The following is a 19516-nucleotide window of genomic DNA, read 5'->3' as shown; positions in this document are numbered from 1 at the left end:
TCTGCTGCTGGGGAAAGAAAGTGAAAGTGTTGGGAGGGCACAGTGGACACCCCAATTCCCCACAGTCTCACCAATCCTCCCTACAGAGCCCTCAGCCCCTTTTCTCTCTCCCTGGGGTCCACCTAACCTGTTCCATGCCCAGGTTCTCCTCAAGTATTCTGAGCCAGAAATTGGGGGTGAGGGGGCATGGCACAAAAGTGAATAAGGAAAACAGAAATAAAGAGAGGAGAAAGTCACAGGCAGGGAAGGGCATAGAAGCAGAAGTACTCAGGACCACCATGTGATGCCTTCCCAGTAAAGGAGCACCCCAGCACTGAGCCCTGGATCACCCCAAAATCTGAGGCACCCAGGGAAGGAGCTGTGCCCCACGGGCACACCCATCCCTGGCACCCCCATTCCCCTGGGAATCCAACAATGGAATCCTCATTCCTTACTTACCATCACTCTGGGACCCCCATCCCTGGGATCCATCCCATGGTCACAAACCCCTCGAGGACACATTGTTCCAGGACCCTCATCGCTGAGTCTGAAGCCACCAACCACATGGGAACCCCAATCCCATGGGACCCCATCCCTGGAACCACGGCCCCCTGGACACCCATCCTTGGTGTCCACCCAACCCTAAACCCCTGCACCACCTCAACCTCTAAATTCCAGAAAAATCCTGTCCCCAACATGTCCTACCATCACCCCTATGTCCCATAAGGTCCACACCCTGCCCCCATCCTGTCCCCACCCTGCCTCCACCAAGGGTCACCTACACATGAGGATGAGACATGACCTCGCTTCCTGTCCCTTCATCCCAAGAGCCGCCAGCCAGGGGACAGGTGGCCCCAGCAGCGAGTGACAGCCAGTGCCCATGGCCAGGGACACCGGGATGGCCGGGAAGGTGGCGCTGCTCCTGTGGGGTGAGTGCCCCGGGCACGGGCCTGACACCCTGGGGATGGGCCCTGGTGAAGCAGAGAGCAGTGGGGAGGGGGCACAGGCGGGCTGTGGGGTCCCCTGAGGTTTCCAAGGGCAGCAGAGCCAGGGCATGGGCATGGAGCCCAGTGTGACCAGAGTCCTGGAGCGGCTGTGGGGACAGGATCAGGGGACAGGAACAGGGGAACTGGGATGTGGGAATGGGAACAGGAGGACAGTTATGTGGGGACAAGGATGTGGCAAAAGGAACTTTGGGGATGGAGTGTGTGTAGCAGGGAGACAGAGACGCATGGACAGGGACAAGTGCCACATTCAATGCACGGGGCCATTGGGATGTTTATGTGGGGACAGGTGTCATGGGAATGGGATCATGGGCTCAGGGCCATGGGGATGTGGCTGTGGGGACAGGTGCTGTAGGGCTGGGGGAGGCGACCTATGAACACATGGGGTGTCCACAATTTCCCCATGTCCTGCCTCAGCCCAGGGAGACTGAAGTGTTTGTGTCCTCAAAAACTCCATGCTACACCAGTGTTCCCATGGGGACACTTTGGGGACAGGCACCATACCAGGTCCCCCAGGTGCTGCTGTCCCTACAGGGCCACCCCTACCCAGCCCTGTCCCTTCTCCCTTCCAGTCCAGACCCTCGGCCTCACTGTGAGTCCTCAGGGGATGCCATGTCCCTGCCCTTCTGTCCCCAGCCCCGTGGTGGCCCTGGCAGGCTGGTGTCCCCTGTCACCCCCAGGTGCCCAGAGCACCCAGCTCCTGGTGGAGCCCCCCTGGATGCTGGCGGTGCTGTGGGACTGGGTGACACTGACCTGCCAGGGCTCGGGGACCGCCGGTGCCACCACCTGGTACAAGGACGGGCGGCTCTGGGGGCAGGAGGGACCCAACAGCTTCACTGTCACAGTGAGTGGCACCTACCAGTGTGAGAGACTCAGCAGTGGACTCAGCCCCCTCGTTGTGGTGTCAGATGATGAGGGGGGATCTGAAATGCTCAGGGTGATTCCCTGATAGGTCTGGGTGGGCTCCACTCCTTGGGTGGCCTCACACCCCTGGTGTGGCCAGAGCTTGTACCTTCCTCACAGAAACAGACCAGGGCATCCCAGTACACCCCATTGTGGTGGGACCCCCGTGGTGACAGCTGTGCCATTGGCTGCTCCTGCATGACGGGCACGAGGTGGCCCCATGTTCCTTCCTGGAACTTGGGAACATCGATGTGGGACATGGGATGGGCTGGGGAAAATAACCCACAATGACTTTGGCTAAGGGTTGTGGGGAGAATTTGGAGGGTCTTGGTTGGACTCTATGCGAATCCCTGAGTGCACTTTGAGGAACATTTGGATGGCACTGGGAGCTTCTGGAGCACTTGGGGAGTCCATGGAGGGTCGTGCAAGCATGTTGAATGGATGTTTTTGGGATCCTGGGGCAGTGTGGGGCATGCCCGTCCTGGCCGAGTTTGGGGTTCAGATTTTCAGGAACACCAGGGGCATTAGGGGCACTGTGGTGGTGCAGAAGTTCTGAGGGGTTCAGGGGTGCTTGGAGTGTCCTGGGGCAATCAGGGGTGCATTGGGAATTGGGGCTCCAGTGGGGATTTGGGGGTCCTGTGGGTGGTTGGAACTCCCAAGGTACCAGGAAGGTTCAGGAGTCCCAGAGACCCCACAGTCACCCCCTCCCCAGTGTGTCCTTGCAGACACCAGGACAAGTGAGTGGGGGACTCCAGTTGGGACTCCCCTTTCCCCCTCCCCAGACCTCACCCACACTCCCCCTTATCCCCACAGGATTTGACCAGAAGACTGGGTAGTACTTGACCCCCTTGTCATGTGCATCAAGTGGGCAGGGGTGAGTTTGTGTGGGGCGGGGGGGGACAGGGACACATCACCCACAGGTGTCACCCCCCCCCCCCAGATCCCCAAGCACAGTGTCTTACTCAAGGTCCCCTCCCCCCCACTGCCACATTCCATGTGACCCATGTGGAGCTGTCAGGACCCCATGCGTGACAGTGGGACCCCAGTGACATCTGCAATGACATGCTGTGACACTGGGGACAGTGGAGACACTGGAGGTCCCTACCCAAGGGCACCCACATGTGCCTACCCCTGCTCCTGTGGGTGCCCACTGTAGCAATGTGTTTGAACAGCTTAGGCCACAGTGTGCTCCAGCCAAACTATTTTTAAGTATTCTTATCAAACACTCTGGAATTTGTCAAGGCTCCTGAATCATGAATTATTGCTAAATTAAGAAAGAAGAGGTTGAAAAACAGAATTGCAAACAGATTGCAAGAACTGAGATAAAGAAGGGCCTGGAAGCACTGGACTGTAACTAATCATATTTCCTGAGAGAGGCCAGCTGAGCTCATGGACAAGACAGAGGCACCAATCAAGTACTGCATGATCCCAGGGACAGTAGTTTTGGAATGTATAAGTAGAGCATGATGTAAACAATAAAGTGGCTTCTGCTTAATCCCACTGGTTAGTTGTTCACAAGTGCTGAGCTCCTGCATGTTGGTGGCTCCATGGTGATTAACACGGTGCTAATGAAGCAGAGCATCGCACCCTTTGCACTCTGCAGGGCTCTGTGACTGAACAGGCGGGAGGCCCGGTCGGAGACCGGCGCTGCAGGACCGCACTGGGGGAGTCAGAGGGCGGCTCCAAGGAGTGCGGGAGAAAGAAGGGTCCCAGGAGAAAGGCTCCGGAAAAGATAGGCACGCTGTGTTTGAGACGTAACATAGTTACGGGGCAAGTGCGGAGTTCTTCTAACCTCAGTTCTGACTTCTTGCAAGACAAGCAGCAGGTGAAGGAGCAAAGTGAGTGAAGAGGGGACTTCTAAATAAAAAAGGGGGCTGGGAGAGCTTCTTGAAGGGTTTTAAAATAAAGTCAGGGGCCAGGGCCGTTTGTCAAAGGGATTTTATTTAAACAGTCGGGGGCCAGAGGCACCGAAAGACCAATCAGGAATGGGTCAGGTTTTTTTAGAAAACCAAAGAACCCAGGTACCAAAGGTTCAGATAAGAATCAGGGTTCATGTAAGAACTGGGGTACAAAGGATAAAGGGAGCCAAGGATTTCCTAGCTAGTCCACAGTAGTGGACTACTGGTGGACTACTGGGAAACAGGACAAAAGTGGGGGACCCAAAACATTGCTGAATTGCGGGATAAAATTCCCAAGAGCATCCAGGTTGTCCAACAAAAATCTGAGAACAAGTAAAGAAAAGGTACTTTGGTACTGTGTTGTCTTGTAAGAATTAGTGAGAAAAATATAGTGAAGAAATAAAATTGAGTGTGTGTGAATGAATGCATATGTATTGTTAATTTAAAGTTTATTTTCTGGAAAGAGATGGATGGTATTGTACTGTTGGAAAATAAGGATTTTCTTTGCTGTAGGGGAGGTAACTGATATTTAAGTTACCAGAGAAATTGGTTAGAAAGGAGAGGCAGAAGCCAGGAAGAATGGAAAAAGTCCTGGGAAAATGGGAAAAGAAGCAGGTAAGATAGGTTCAAAGAAAGAAGGGGGAGGAAAAGTGATGGCAGACATGCCCTGGGAGACTTAGATTTGCCAGCCCTTTAATGTATTTGTAAATTCAGGAAAGTCGAGTGATCCAAAGAATGGGGAGTATGCCATGTATTGGGCAAGAGACACAGAACCCCTTGAAGTAAAAATTTTTAAAATATCAAAAAACCCTAGAGACAGATCAGGAAAGGAAAAAAAGAAGAAGAAAAAAAGGAAGCTGGGGAAATATTGCCTTCCCCACCGGCTCCAGTTTTGCCCCAGCCTCGGCACCCGAAGCTTTTCCCCCGGTGCCTGCCCCAGCCACCATCCAGGCTGCCACAGGTTTTTCGCAGGTTGCTCCAGCCGTGGCCCGGCTGCCCAGGGCTTCCCGCCCGTGCCAGCACAACCCACGCCGGTTCCTCTGCCTGTCCCCTGTCCCTCCCAGGCCCCGCGGTCCCGGGCGCCACCAGCCGCGTGTGCACGGGCCGTGCACTGCTCTGGGTGCTGATGGAGGCTCCTCGGCGGTTCCCATGCCGGGCTCCGCCTCCAACCACTCTCCCCACAAGTGCTGCCTTCTGCCCCCACCTCTCTCTCTTGGGCACTCTCAGGTCTGTTACTAAACCCCGCCCTTGCCACTGCTCCCTTAGTGACTCCGGCTCCCACTGCCCAAAGGAAATCCCTCTGTAAAGGAAGAATATCATACCAAAGTGCTGAGAGTTCAGCTGAAATCCAGAGACATCCTGACAGTCCCTCCCATCCCACTACTCCTAAACATTCATGTTTTAGAGACGGGGAGAAGGGAAAGGGTGAAGCCCTGGCACAGTCAAGGTACCAGGAGCAGGCTGAGAATGCTTGTTTCTGCTGTGAAGAAAAGATACACTGTGGAGGGAGGTGCCCTCAGCTGGGAAGGGATCTGAGAGTAGTTCGGGAGGTACATCTGAAAGAAGATGGGGAGATCATGGGCTCTATCATCCAAAGCCTTTAAGAAAACAGGCCCACAAAAGAAAGTATTAAAATTTATAGTAAATACTAGAACAAAAAGAACTTGTGTAGTAAATGTTCAAAAAAATGTGATGTGTGTAGTAACACTGTAGAAATGGCAGGAGAAAGGGAAAAGGAATTTGAAGTTGCTGTCATTAATTAAAGGTGTAATAATTAAAAGTAAAACCAAAGTATGGAGGAGAAATGTCTTACTAATTCCTGAAATAAGTAATAACATATTGAGAAAAAAATTTTCAGACACCATTAAGAACAGGGGTTATACCAGAAGGAGGGAAAATCTAAAAGAAGCCCTCCTAATAGGAAAAGATACATCTTAATAGTTCAACCAAATGTTTACAAGGAAAAAGAATGTCAGGATATGCCTTAATTAATGAAAAAAATATGCAGGCTATAAAAAAGGAAAAAGGAATATTACTATCAAATTGGTTAATTCAATTTTACAAATTACGTGCTCTAAAAAGAGCATGAAAACATTTAGCAAAAAAAAAACAAAAAAAACCAAAAATCGAAAAACAAAAAAACCCGACAACAATGTGGGAAATAGCAATTTTACTCTTAGGAGGCAGTGACTTGATAAGCCGCTGTGCTGAGGGGCACAATCCCCCATTCACACGCTGCCCCAGCTGTTGGGGATGTGCCCAGGACAGTGTTGGCTTTCTGTGTCCCCAGTGCACGGTAGCTCAGCCACGGCACGCTGAGCTTCTTGTCACCCCATGCCCCAAATCCTTCCCAGGGCTGCTCTCCATCCATTGCCCAGCCCGGCGCTGTCTCGGTGCAGGTGCAGCCCCTGCCTTTGGCCTCGCTGAACCTCGTGGGCTCGGCCCGGATCCGCCTGCCCAGCCCGGCCCAGCGCGGGGCCAGCAGCCCCTTCCTTCCCCCAGCCCTGCCCTACTGCAGCCGCTCCCCAGCGCGCAGCCCCGGCTGCTCCTGCCCACTCCACCCACGGCCGAGCCTCTCCTACAGACCCTTCCCAGCGCCGCCCCAGCGCCCCGAGGCCCGAGGACACGGCCCCGAGATGCTCCGGCCGCCCGCCCCTCACCGTCTCTGCCGCCGCCAGCGCCGCAACGACGAGTCAGCGCAGCCGCGGCGGAAGTGACGCACTGAGCCACGCCCAGCGACGCGCTATGCCCCCTGGGAAATGGAGTCCAGAGCCGCGCACACGCGGAACTAAAATAAACTAGATTTATACAGCAGAGTTTCGCAACATTATACATACAGCATTCATTTTATTATTTGCGAAAAGCCAATAATATAATATATTCTTATAACAACGATGAAATCGTATAAAATAGAAGCAAGCCCCCCAAAATACGCTGTGTAGTTCAGAACAGCGAACAGAAGGTGGCAATCTTACTCCATGGAAAACATAAATGACAAAAATCCAAAAAAACTTCTGAGTGACGGAACTCACTGTGTGCAAAATGCTGAGGGATTTCGGGAGGGGTTCGGCAGTCTCGTGACTATCAGGATGTCTGTAAAGCCGAGGGAGCGGTGCCCGATGGAACGTGTCCGTGGAGGGACACCCCCAGCACGTGCCCGGGATCGGAATTGATGCCTTAAATTTTAGTTTTCCTATTTTCCAGATTCTGCACTGCCTTAGTGTGTGACTCTGAACTCCATGTAAAGTGTTAGGAGGTTCTCCTCACAGTTCAGTCAGACAAAACAATCCTTTTCCAGCCCCAGGACCAGGGACACTGCTGCAGCTTCAGCCTCAAAATGTATAATTTATACAAGAAGTGCAAACAGCAGTGAATTGGGGAGAGCAATGTGGGAGGGTGGGATTGCATAACCTGGAACTGGAATTGGACAATTTACCCTATGGAAATGGACCAAAAGTTATAAAACTGTGAGAACTCATGACTTGGAGTCCAGCTTGGGTGAAGCCTCTTGTACTCCCCAAGGTGTATCCGTGTAATACTCTTACTAAATTCTATTTTATTCCTTTAACTCTGTCTAGTGTCTGTTCCAGGTCAGCCTCTTTGGGTATCAGAACGAAGGGGTACTTTAACAGTTAAATGAATTTATTTGGATCAGGAAGAGGAGCCCTTGGTGGGGTTTGGGGGGTCCCTTGCTGAGGGTTTAATGAGAGGAGTTGAGATCCCCAGCCCCTGCTGGGAATTTGGGGTGTTGAGGGGCTGAGGGTCCCTTGCTGAGGGTGTGGTGAGGTTTAGGGTGTCCTGAGGTGGGGAGGATCCCTTGGTGAGAGTGTGATTGGGGGGAGATGGGCCCATGGCCCTTGCTGGGAATATGGGGGAGATCCTGGATCTGGTGTTCTCCAGCTGCTGCTTTTAGACACCCAAAATTGTAACATTGACGCAGAAAACACCTTCCCATGGGAATATTCCTGATATTCCCGCTGTGTGGAAACTCACCTTCCCCCTCAAAACCAAAATTAGTGAAACTTTGTGGATCTTTTTGGACTATAGTGCCTCAAATCCCTGTGTGGATGTTGGTTTTCTGGGATCCCTCCACATCTCCCCACCACTGCACTTCACTCCGGGTTGGTTAAGTCAAATTACTGATTAATTCCAGGGATTTCTGAGCTGCAGGAAAGTTTTACTACCAGCTCTGGAAGCACAAGGGGTGTGAGGAGCTGTCAGGACTTGCCTGTGGCCATTGCATCTTGAAGAAATCCTGGCTGGGATTTGGCTCTGTCCCAGCTGACCCAAATTCCCAATTCTTTGATTTTCCATATGGGAGAAGCTCTGGGAGCGGGGGGAATTCTGCACCTGGATGAGACAATTGGAGGAGCAGAATTCCCAGGCTGAGAGGGGAGGATTTTGTGGGCATTGGGAGGAATTTTTCCACCATTTGTGAGTGTTTTAAATGCTGGGAATGGCCAAAACATCCCCTTAGGACTGGCCCCGAGGCCCCAGGAATCCTTGGCACCGATTCTCTCAGGAGAGGGGATTTGAGGGAGCCCAAAGGCCATCACTTGGCTTTGGCAGAGCTGTTGTGGAGACAGAGGGAATTCAACTGCCATGGCCTGATCCTGACTGCCCTGGAAAAGGGGGAGGCTCTGGAACCCCCCAGGGCCTTTGTGACATCGTGGTGTGGGGACCACGGCACAGGAGGGGTTTGGGAATGGTGACACAAGAATCCAGAGCCTCCTGAAGGCTGCTGTGGCCATCAGAGCAATGAAGATCCAGGGCCCTGCCAGGTTCCTCTGGTGGAGGAATTGAGCTGGGGGAATTGTCTGGGGTTTGTTCCTTGCTGGGGCTTTCCCTGGAAATGGTTCCTTTTGTGACCCTTTGGATTCTGACCCTTGTTGCTGTTGCTGTTGGTTTTGTTCTCTCGTTGCAGTTTGCAGGAAATTGTTCTTGTCTCTGCCCTTTGGGACCTTTGCTTTTTGTGCCTCCACTGGCAGGGGGAGGGGCACCAGCCCCTGTTTTTTTGTGGCAGCCCAAAATTGGAGAATCCCCTTCCTAAAGCTCAACAGTGCTGAACAAAGAAACACCATCTCTGCCAGTTGAGCCAAAAAGCTGCATTTCGGTGCCAATAAGAGGAAACGAGTCCTGTGTTCCCCAAAGCTGGGAGGAGAGATGGGGAGCCAAGAGTGTACTGGGAGCACTGGGAGGGGGAAAGGGGAGCATTGGGTGCCCTATGCAGCGCCCGGACTCATGGTCATCACCCTGGGCAGGATGGGCAACCACAGGAGCCATGGGATGGGGACTCCCAGTGTCCCCAGTGTCACAGCACGCTCTCATAGGTGTCACTGGTGTCCTTTAGTTGCCCGTGGGGTCCTGGCAGCTCTGTGTGGGTCACCCACCCCGGCGGTGCCACCAGTGACAGTCCCCGATGACAGCCAGGAGCAGGAGCAGGTACAGGAGGGTCCTGCCGACATTCACAGCCACTGCTGGGGACACAGAGGGACACAACGGGGTCACCCTGAACCCCGGGAGTCCTGAACACTCCAGTGATTCCGTGTGACGTCACCTGTGAGTCCAGTGGTTCCCTGTGGTGTCACCTCCAGGGCCAGCTCTGGGCTGAGTGCCCGGAACACGCGGTGCCCGTCCTGTCCCAGCTGGTTGGTGGCCACGCACTGGTAGGTGCCCGAATGTCCCACACTGACGGCCCCAAGCTCCAGGAGGGGACCCTTGGCCACTTTGTGCCCATTGTGCAGCCAGGTGAAGGTGACAGGGGCTGAGCCCACCTGCACCGAGCAGCGCAGGGTCATGGGGTCACCTGGGCACACCTGGAGTGCCAGGGGACTGGGGGTGATGGTGGCATTGGCCACGGGCACTATGGTGACACAGACAGGGCTGGCACCAGGTGCGGCAGGGATGGGGATGCTGTGGGTGGTGTCACCTTCAGTCTGGGGGCCCGACTCACCCAGGACAGTGACATTCAGGAGGACACTCTCGGCCACAGTGTCCCCATTGCTGACCCGACACTGGTAGTGGCCACTGTCATTGTGCCCAACATGCCGCAGCTCCAGGCAGGGGCCAGTGCTCAGCAGTGTCCCCGAGCCCCCCCGGTGCCAGGAGAAGGACAGGGGACCTGTCCCCATGGCCACCGTGCAGCTCAGGACCAGGCGATCCCCAACTGCCACCTGTCCCCCGGGGGGCTCCACAGATGTGGACATCCCTGAGGGTGGGACCCCTGCAGCGGGACACAGGAGGGGTTGGGGACATGGGAGGAGTGGGGGACAGCAGGGAGGAGTGAGGGACTCAGGGAGAGGGAGGATCAGAGAGGGGGTGGGAGGATCACAGTGAGGTAGAAAGGCACAAAGTGGGACGGACGCTTGGAAAGGGAAGGAAGGAACCCCAGGGAAGGATGGGACATTCACAGAGGGAACACATTGAGAGGGTTGAAAGGAACCACAGGAAAGATTTTGGGGACCCAGACAGGGATGGCAGGGCCATGGACAATGGAGGGACATCAGAGAGGGAGAGGGACACCAAAGGAGAACTGTGGGGACCTGGTGGGGGATGCAGGACCCAGCGAGGTTGATGGGGGGACCCAGGAAGAGAGCTGGGAAGACAAAGTGGCACACAGAGGGTTGAGCAGGGATGAGGGACCTGGAGGGGCTGTGGGGGCTCCCCGTGCCCATCCCCACACTCACTGCGCACCGTGACGCCGAACCGGGCACTGCTCTTCCGCACGGCCCCCCCTCGGAGCGCACCTCGCAGCTCTAATTCCCCGAGTGGGAGACCCCCACGGCCGGCACCAGGAGCTGCGGGGACCCCTGCGGGCCCCCCACCAACTGCCCGTCCCGGTAGAAGTGGTACAGGATGGGGGCTGGGGGCCGCAGGGGGCTGGGGGTGCTGAGGCAGCTGAGATTGAGGGGGAACCCCTCAGGGAGCTCAGGGGGAACCTCCAGCACCAAGACAGGCTTGAGCTCTGGGAAGGAGATGGGGGTGGGGACTGTGACTCTGAGTCCACTGAGAAGGGGATTTGGGGGTGTCAGGAAATTGGGGTTCCAGCCGTGGGGGTGCTCACCGTGCACCGTCACTGTCACCGGTGCTGACACTTTTGCTCCTGTTCGCTCCAAGCCCCCGCACTGGTAGCAGCTGCTGTTGTGCAGCTCCAGGGGTGACAGGGACACCTCTGTGTCCCTGAGGGAGCCCCCCAGCTCCTTGTCGTCCTTGTAAAATCGCACTCTCATGACAAGGCTGTCCTGCCAGCCCCGGCAGCGCAGTGTCATCGTGTCCCCCTCCAGCAGTGCCCGTGCTGGCACCTGCAGCACAAGCCAGTCTGTGGGACAGGAGGGACCTGTCAAACTGAGGAGCCCAAGACAGGTCCAGAATGGGTGCCCATGGCACTGGGGACATCTGGGTGCAGTGTCCACTGCACGGGAGGGTCCCATGGACACCAGGAGCAGCCCCATGACACAGATGTCCCTGTGTGCAGGGGACAGGCTCTCACCACACAAGGGATGTGCGTCCATTCACGGAGTGGAGCCCACCCAGACCTATCAGGGAACCACCCTGAGCATTTCATGTCCCCACTCACCATTTGACACCATCACAGGTTGGCTGAGCCCACTGCTGAGTCTGCCACATGTGTAGGTGCCACTCTCAGTGACAGTGAAGTTGTTGGGTCCCTCCTGCCCCCAGAGCCGCCCATCCTTGTACCAGGTGGTGGCACCGTCGGTCCCCGAGCCCTGGCAGGTCAGTGTCACCCGGTCCCACAGCACCGCTGGCGTCCAGGGGGGCTCCACCAGGAGCTGGGTGCTCTGGGCACCTGCTGGTGGCAGGGGACACCAGCCTGCCAGGACAACCACGGGTCTGGGGACAGGAGGGCAGGGACATGGCATCCCCCAAGAACTCACCAGCGAGGCCGAGGGTCTGGGCTGGAAGGGAGAAGGGACAGGGCTGGGTGGGGGTGGCCCTGCTGGTACAGCAGCACATGGGGAACCTGGTGTGGTGTCTGTCCCCAAACTGTCCCCACAGGAAAACTGGTGTAGCATGGAGGTTTTGAGGACAGAAACCCTTCAGTCACCCTGGGCTGAGGCAGGACATGGGGACACTGTGGACACTCCATGTGTGCACAGGTCACCTCCCCCAGCCCTACAGCACCTGTCCCCACAGCCACATCCCCATGGCCCTGAGTCCATGATCCCATTCCCATGGCACCTCTCCCCATGCCCCATCTGCATGGAACATGGCCCTTGTCCCTGTCCCTGCATCCCTGTCTCCCTGACCCTGTCCCCACAGCTGCCCTAGCCCCAAGGTTCCTTTGTCCACATCCTTGTCCCCACACCTCGATCCCCCTGTTCCCAACCCCACATCCTAGATCCCGTGTTCCTACCCACACGGCCGCCCCACCACTCTGCTCACACTGGGCTCCATGCCCATGCACTGGCTCTGCTGCCTTGGGAACCTCAAGGGACCCCACAGCCCCCCTGTGCCCCCTCCCCACCCCTCTCTACCTCACCAGGGCCCATCCCCAGGGCGTCAGGCCCGTTCCCGGGGCACTCACCCCACAGGAGCAGCGCCACCTTCCCAGCCATCCTGGTGTCCCTGGCCATCGGCACTGGCTGTCACTCGCTGTTGGGGCCACCTGTCCCCTGGCTGGCAGCTGAAGGGACAGGAAGCGAGGTCACGTCTCATCCTCATGTGTAGGTGACCCTTGGTGGGGGCAGGGTGGGGACAGGATGGGGGCAGGTTGGGGGCCTTGTGAGACATGGTGTTGATGGAGGGACATGGTGAGGACAGGATGTTGACAGAATTTGGAGGCTGAGGTGTTGTAGAGAGCCAAGGATGTGTGTCCAGGGATTGTGGGTCCCAGGGCTGGGGGTGCAGGGGGAAAAAAGGGACCCTTGGGAATGGGGTTTCTGGAGGAAGACGCAGCCCATGGGATGGGATCCAGGCAATGGTTGTGCAGGCCAATGGGAGACCTGGGGTGGGGGTCCCCAGGGAGAAGAGACGAAGGGAATGGGGGTGCCAGGGATGGGCAGTGGCTGGGTGGGCACAGGGGTCACAGCTCCTGCCCTGGGTGCCTCAGGTTTTGGGCTGACTCAGAGCCCAGCACAGCCCCCACAGGGTGCTCATGGCCAGGGGACAACCCAGGCTTGTCCTGGGAGGTTCTGGCTCTCTGCCCCACCCCTGGATGTTTTGCAATCCTCCCATTTCCTGGCTCACACATCCCAGAGAAAACCTGTGCAGGTAACAGGTAGGGGATCCCAGGAAAGGGAAAAGGGGACAGTGTTTGGGGGGCTGTGGGGGATGGGGTTCTCTGGCCGTGCCCTCCCAAGATTTTTGCTTTCTCTTTCCTGCTGCAGAAGGAAGAGGCTGTTCATGCTGAGGCCAGGATGTGGATTCTGTTGTGGGGGGCACATGCAGAGGGGTCCTGCCAGGAGGGAAAAGGGCTCCTCTGGGCTGCTGACACCTGGGTCTTGTCCTGGAGTCTTGCTCCAGAGGGCTCCCTGTTATGGGGATGCCACGCCTGTGGGGATTCCTGTCCCAGAGGTGGCACATCCTGGGGACCTCTGTCCTGGGGACCCTGAGAATTTCTGCTGTCCCCAGTGGGGTTCTGAGACCTCTGGGGCACCAAAACTTAAGGGGACAAATGTGATGAACTTGCCCTGATGATGGGAAATCCCAGGTACATTTGGTTCCACAGCAATCTGTGGAAATGCCCATGTGTCCCTCAGGCTCTGATTCCCTGGTAAATGCACTGCACCCTGCCCTGAATTCCCCTGCCTGGGCACTCCCTGCTCCTGCTGGGACATCCCTGTGCCCCAGAGCCACGTGTGGAGCCCCTGCTCCATATTTCCACACTTTTTTCTCTCTTTTCTGGTGTCCACATCCAGAACCCAAACATTCTTTCTGGGAGGTTCCAGAGGGCTGCAGGTTTTGTTCAAGGAAGGTCCTGGTCAGGTTGTTGAGCAGATTGTTGTTGTCTTTGCAGCAGTTCTGGGGCTCTCTCAGTGCCTTGGGGACAGGCACCAAATGATCAATTGCTGCATTTCTGGACTGGTTCCCTCACAGCTGCCCCTGCAGGCGGGGGTTCCAGCCAGCCCTGCTCTAAAAACCATCAAAGGGCCTCACAGAGCCACTGCTTGGGCTCACACTGGCTTTTGTGCTTCTTGCAGGGCTGAGCAAACCACAGCCAGGCCTTTTTTGGCCACAGAAAGAATTCTCACCTTTGCAGCAGCTCGAAAGCTGCGAGAATCAAAGCCAAGGGGGCAGGGGGAGCCTCAGGTCCTGGCTGCCACCTGGGGCTGGCCAGAGCAGGGCTGGCCAATGCCCATCCCTGGGCACTGGGGCTGGGCCATGGCTGGGCCCCACACTTGGATGGCCACTGGCTTCAAGGAGCAGGAGTTTGGGAGCTCCTTCCTGCCTGAGGCTCCATTCCCCAGCTACCCTTGCTGGCTCAGATCCTGCAGGGGAGGAGCAAGAAAGGACAAGCCTGGAACAGGATTTCTCTCCAAATCAGGTAAACCCAAAATGTCCCAACCCCTTATGACAGAAACCTCGTGGGGGGATTGTGGGGAGCAGGAGAGGGAGGGGGAAGCCCCCCAAGAGCTTCACAAGTGTTTCATGGGGAGGGTCTCATCCATCTCCTGGTTGCCAGCACTCAGGCCCTGCAAGCGTTTTGGGTGTGGGGTTGAGGTCTGGGTGTTTTTGGGGTGTCTGTGCCCTCCCTGACTGACACCAGTGCATGTCTGTTCCCCCCAGTCAGCCCTGCTGGGGTTTTTCACCCACAGAATGGTCTTGGTGGGCTGTGCAATGGGGCCGAGGTGCTGCACCTGTGAGGGTTCCCAAATGGGGATTGAGGCTCTCGGATGGGTGGGGGCAGCCAATGAGGGGGTGTAGAGTGGGTGGGTCACACCCTGAGTTACGGCACCCCAGAGGTCACAGAGGTCACAGTGCCCCACTGAGGACAGAGGGGGTTGGCAGGGCCCCACTGCCCGGGACAGGGGTCTCCGGGATGTGCCCTGCCCTGGACAGGGACTTGCTCAGGGAATGTGTCCAGGGACCCTGCCCAGAACCGCCATCCCCCAGGACAGGATCTCCCCCGCTGGGATGTGTCACCACTGGGACAAAATCCACCCAGAATGTGTCACCCCCAGAACAGGATCCCCTCAGGCAGGACCCCCTGGATGTGCCCCCAGGACAGAACCCACCCTGTGTGACTCAGCACAAACAGCCTCTGTCTTCTGCTGCAGGAGAGACAAAGTGAAAGTGTTGGGGGACCTCAGCTGGACATCCCCATCCCCCACAGCCTCCCCACCCCTCCCTGCATACTCCCCACCCCCTTTTCTCCCTCCCTGGGGTCCCCCCACCCATTCCCTGCCCAGGTGTTTCCCAGGATTTATGAGCCAGGAATTGGGAGTGAGGGAGCATGGCACAAAAGTAAGGGAAATAAGGAAAACAGATAAATAAAGGGAGGAAAAAGTCGAGGGCAGGGGAGGGAACAGAAACGGAGCTACCCAGGCTCTCCATGTGATGCCTGCCCAGGAAACGTGCACCCCAGGGGGGCAGCGTTGGGCCCTGGTTCACCCCAAAATATGAAGCACCCAAGGAAGGAGCTGTGACCTTTCGACCTGCCCAGCTACTGCTCATGCCTAGCACTGCCCATTCCCCTGGAAATCCAACCATGAGAACCCCATTCCTTCTATTCCCCATTCCCTGGGATCCCAATCCCAGGACTGCTATTCCCTAGTATCTCCATTTCTAAGGACCCCCATCCTGGTAGTTCCAGCTCCTGGCACCCCCTTTGCCCAAGGACCATGATTCCAAAAGGACACCCATTCCCCTGGCATCCGCACCCCTGGGATCCATCCCATGATCACAAATCCCTGGAGACCACACTGTTCTGGAACCCTCATCCCTGAGTGTGAATCCACCCAACCCATGGGACCCTCATTCCTAAGGGACCCCATCCTCAGCACCCCAGTGCCCTGGGCACCCATCCTTGGCTCCTTGCCCCGCCTCAGCCTCCAAATTCTGACAATATCCTGTCCTCACCATGTCCCACCATCAACACCATGTCCCACAAGGTCCCCACCCTGCCCCCACCAAGGGCCACCTACACATGAAGATGAGAGGTGACCTCGCTTCCTGTCCCTTCATCCCAAGAGCCGCCAGCCAGGGGACGGGTGGCCCCAGCAGTGAGTGACAGCCAGTGCCCATGGCCGGGGACACCAGGATGGCCGGGAAGGTGGCGCTGCTCCTGTGGGGTGAGTGCCCTGGGCACAGGCCTGACGCCCTGGGGATGGGCCCTGGTGAGGCAGAGAGTGGTGGAGAGGGGGCACAGGGGGGCTAGGGGGTCCCCTGAGGTCCTTAAGGTCAGCAGAGGTAGTGGGGGACAGAGGCAGTGGCCTCTCAGTCTGACCAGGGTTTTGGGGTGGCCCTAGGAACAGGAACAATGGAACTGTAATGTGGGAGAGAGATGTGGAGACAGGGATGGGGGACAGGGATTCGGGGACAGGGATGTGGGGTTTGGCTGCATGGGCCTGGGGCAGCTCTGGGGAAAGGGACAGAGGGGATGCACCATGGGGGGGTGCCCACAGGGCTGGTGAGTGTGACCTGTGCCAGCCTGAGATGGCCACACTGACCCCATTCCAGAGGCACCCGTGCCACCCAGATGCGTGAAACAGAGCTCTACCCTGGTAGCCTCTGCAGACCTGTTGGGGACCAAGCACTTTACTACAAGAAGGGTGTCCTCAAAGGGATATTTTGAGGACAGCCCCACCCTGATTCTGGGTGCCACTGTCCCCACAGTGCCACCCCCACCCAGCCCTGTCCCTTCTCCCAGCCCAGATCCTTGGCCTCGCTGGTGAGTCCTCAGGGGATGCCATGTCCCTGCCCTGCAGTCTCCAGCCCCTTGGTGGCCCTGGCAGGCTGGTGTCCCCTGTCACCAGCAGGTGCCCAGAGCACCCGGCTCCTGGTGGATCCCCCCTGGACGCCGGCGGTGCTGTGGGACCTGGTGACACTGACCTGCCAGGGCTCGGGGACAGCCAGTGCCACCACCTGGTACAAGGACGGGCGGCGCTGGGGGCAGGAGGGACCCAACAACTTCACTGTCACTGAGAGTGGCAGCTACACGTGTGTCAGACCCGGCAGTGGACACAGCCCGCCCATGATGGTGTCAAATGGTGAGGGGGAATGTGAAATGCTCAGGGTGGTTGGCTGATAGGTCTGGGTGGGCTCCACTCCTTGGGTGGCCTCACAGCCCTCGTGTGGTCAGAGCCTGTCCCCTGCATACAGGGAGATCCCAGTGCATCCCAGTGTGGTGGGATCCCCGTGAGGACAGCTGTGTCACGGGGCTGCTCCTGCACAGTGGACACTCCTGCCAGATGTCCCTGGTGCCATGGGCACCCACTTTGGACCTGTCTCGGGCTCCTCAGTGTGATGGGACCCTCCTGTCCCACAGAGCCGCTGGTGCTGCAGGTGCCAGCACGGGCACTGCTGGAGGGGGACACGGGAGCACTGCGATGCCAGGGCTGGCAGGACAGCCCTGTCACCAGGGTGCAATTTTATAAGGATGAGAAGGAATTCGTGGGGTCCCTCAGGGGCCACCAAGCTCTCCCTGCACCCCCTGGAGCTGCACAACAGTGGCCGCTACCGCTGCAGGGGCTGGGTGGCCTCAGGAATGTCACAGCACCAATGACAGTGACAATGCACGGTGAGCACCCCCACGGCTGGATCCCCAATTTCCTGACACCCCAAAATCCACTTCTCAGTGGACTCAGAGTCACAGTCCTAACCCCCATTCCTTCCCAGAGCTCTTCGCTGTGCCAGTGCTGGAGGGTACCCCCGGGCTCCCCGAGGGGTCCCCCCTCAATCTCAGCTGCCTCAGCACCCCCAGCCCCCTGCGGCCCCCAGCCCCCCTCCAGTACCGCTTCTACTGGGACGGGCAGTTGGTGGGGGGCCCGCAGGGGTCCCCGCAGCTCCTGGTGCCCGCCGTGGGGGTCTCCCACTCGGGGAATTACAGCTGCGAGGTGCGCTCCGAGGGGGGGCGGTGCGGAAGAGCAGCGCCCGGCTCGGCGTCACAGTGCGCAGTGAGTGCGGGGATGGGCACGGGGAGCCCCCACAGCCCCCCCAGCTCTCCCATCCCTGCTCAACCCTCTGTGTGCCGCCCTGCCTTCCCAGCTCTCTCCCTGGGTCCCTGCATCGCCTCTCCTCGTGTCTGCATCCCTTACCAGGTCCCCTCAGTCCCTTCTGAGTGCAACTGTGCTAATCTGAGGTCCCTGCATTGTCAATAGGTCACCATCCCTGTCAGGGCACCCAAAATCTTCCCTTCAACCCTTTCCTGGTGTACCCTCTCTGAATATGCCATCTGTTCCTGGGGTCACTTCCACTCCATTCCAAGCGTCCCCACCGTCTTCTTCCTCACTGGGATCCCCCCAATCCTCTCTGATCCTCCCCCTCTCTGATTCCCTCACTGCTCCCTGGTGTCCCCCACTCCTCCCATGTCCCCAGTCCCGCCTGTGTCACTCCGCAGGGGTCATGCACTTGGGCGTGTGTCCCTGTCGCTGCAGCTCCCCCCCGGGGACAGGTAGCACTAGGGGATCACCTGGTGCTGAGTTGAACGGTGGCCGTGGGGACAAGTTCCCTTCTGTCCTTCTCCTAGCACCAGGGGGGCTCGGGGACAAGACTGGGCACCACCCCTCACTTGGAGATGTGGCACCAAAATAGGGCCTTTTATGCCTGTTGACACCGTGGCTGACAGTGTCCCCCTGAATGTCACCATCTGGGGTGAGAGGGACCCTCGAGCTATGAGTGACTCCACCCACAGCATCCCCTTCCCACCCATCCCAACCTTATCCCCCACTCCAGCCCCTTCTCCCTAGTGGATGCCAGCACCTCCCAATGACCTCAGCCCTGTCTGTGTCCCCGCAGTGCCCGTGGCCAATGCCACCATCACTCCCGGTCCCCTGGCACTCCAGGTGTGCCCAGGTGACCCCGTGACCCTGCGCTGCTCGGTGCAGGTGGGCTCAGCCCCTGTCACCTTCACCTGGCTGCACAATGGGCACAAGGTGGCCAAGGGTCCCCTCCTGGAGCTTGGGGCCGTCAGTGTGGGACATTCGGGCACCTACCAGTGCGTGGCCACCAACCAGCTGGGACAGGACGGGCACCGCGTGTTCCGGGCACTCAGCCCAGAGCTGGCCCTGGAGGTGACACCACAGGGAACCACTGGACTCACAGGTGACGTCACACGGAATCACTGGAGTGTTCAGGACTCTCGGGGTTCAGGGTGACCCCGTTGTGTCCCTCTGTGTCCCCAGCAGTGGCTGTGAATGTTGGCAGGACCCTCCTGTACCTGCTCCTGCTCCTGGCTGTCATTGGGGGCTGTCGCTGCTGGCACCGCCGGGGTGGGTGACCCACACAGAGCTGCCAGGACCCCACGGGAGGCTAAAGGACACCAGTGACACCTATGAGAGCGTGCTGTGACACTGGGGACACTGGGAGTCTGTTGGTGAAGGAAGAGCAAAGACTTAGGAATGCCTAGCAAGCAGTTCTGAAACAATAGATGATATAGAGATGTTTGCAGTATTTGACATAGATGCTGAAAATAGTTAAGGTTTGAGACCTCTTCCTTTGTTTAGATATAACCAAATACCACACATGCCAAAGAAGCACCAGATATCCTCTCTCAAGCCTTGCAGGAAAGATCTCAAGATAAGGGTAAAGCAATAAAACATGATAATTTAGTTG

The 19516-nt window shown here is 57.5% G+C and overlaps 2 protein-coding genes across 2 annotated transcripts in view; one reads left to right on the top strand and one right to left on the bottom strand.

The window, feature by feature from the left end:
* LOC306815536 (Fc receptor-like protein 2) overlaps positions 1 to 19181 on the top strand; it is a gene marked incomplete at both ends in the record, with an annotated part of 30681 nt that extends 11500 nt beyond the window's left edge. Inside the window, one exon of the mRNA XM_079332114.1 lies at positions 19087 to 19181. Within this exon, the coding sequence (XP_079188240.1) occupies positions 19087 to 19181 (95 nt within the window). The remainder of the gene's footprint in view (positions 1 to 19086) is intronic.
* Positions 10934 to 12415, bottom strand: LOC306815539 (low affinity immunoglobulin gamma Fc region receptor II-like). Its single transcript, XM_079332118.1, has 3 exons — positions 12330 to 12415; positions 11680 to 11700; positions 10934 to 11591 (listed from the first exon to the last, which is right to left on the bottom strand). The coding sequence occupies exons 1-3, from the start codon at positions 12376 to 12378 to the stop codon at positions 11323 to 11325; spliced, it is 339 nt and encodes a 112-aa protein (XP_079188244.1). The 5' UTR covers positions 12379 to 12415; the 3' UTR covers positions 10934 to 11322.
* Positions 19182 to 19516: the final 335 nt, after the last annotated feature.

This window comes from Erithacus rubecula (assembly GCF_903797595.1).
Source record: "Erithacus rubecula genome assembly, contig: scaffold_150_arrow_ctg1, whole genome shotgun sequence".
NCBI classification, from domain to species: Eukaryota; Metazoa; Chordata; class Aves; order Passeriformes; family Muscicapidae; genus Erithacus; species Erithacus rubecula.
Note: the sequence above shows the minus strand (reverse complement) of the source record. Positions and strands in the feature narration are given on the sequence as shown.

Bases quoted from the DNA above. Each gene is read 5' to 3' on its own strand.
- LOC306815539 (XM_079332118.1), bottom strand. From the start codon at position 12,378: ATGGCCAGGGACACCAGGATGGCTGGGAAGGTGGCGCTGCTCCTGTGG. The intron at 11,701-12,329 runs GTGAGTGCCCCG...TCTCCCTTCCAG, and splicing joins GGTGGCGCTGCTCCTGTGGG to CCCAGACCCTCGGCCTCGCT. The intron at 11,592-11,679 runs GTGAGTTCTTGG...TGCCACCAGCAG, and splicing joins CCAGACCCTCGGCCTCGCTG to GTGCCCAGAGCACCCAGCTC.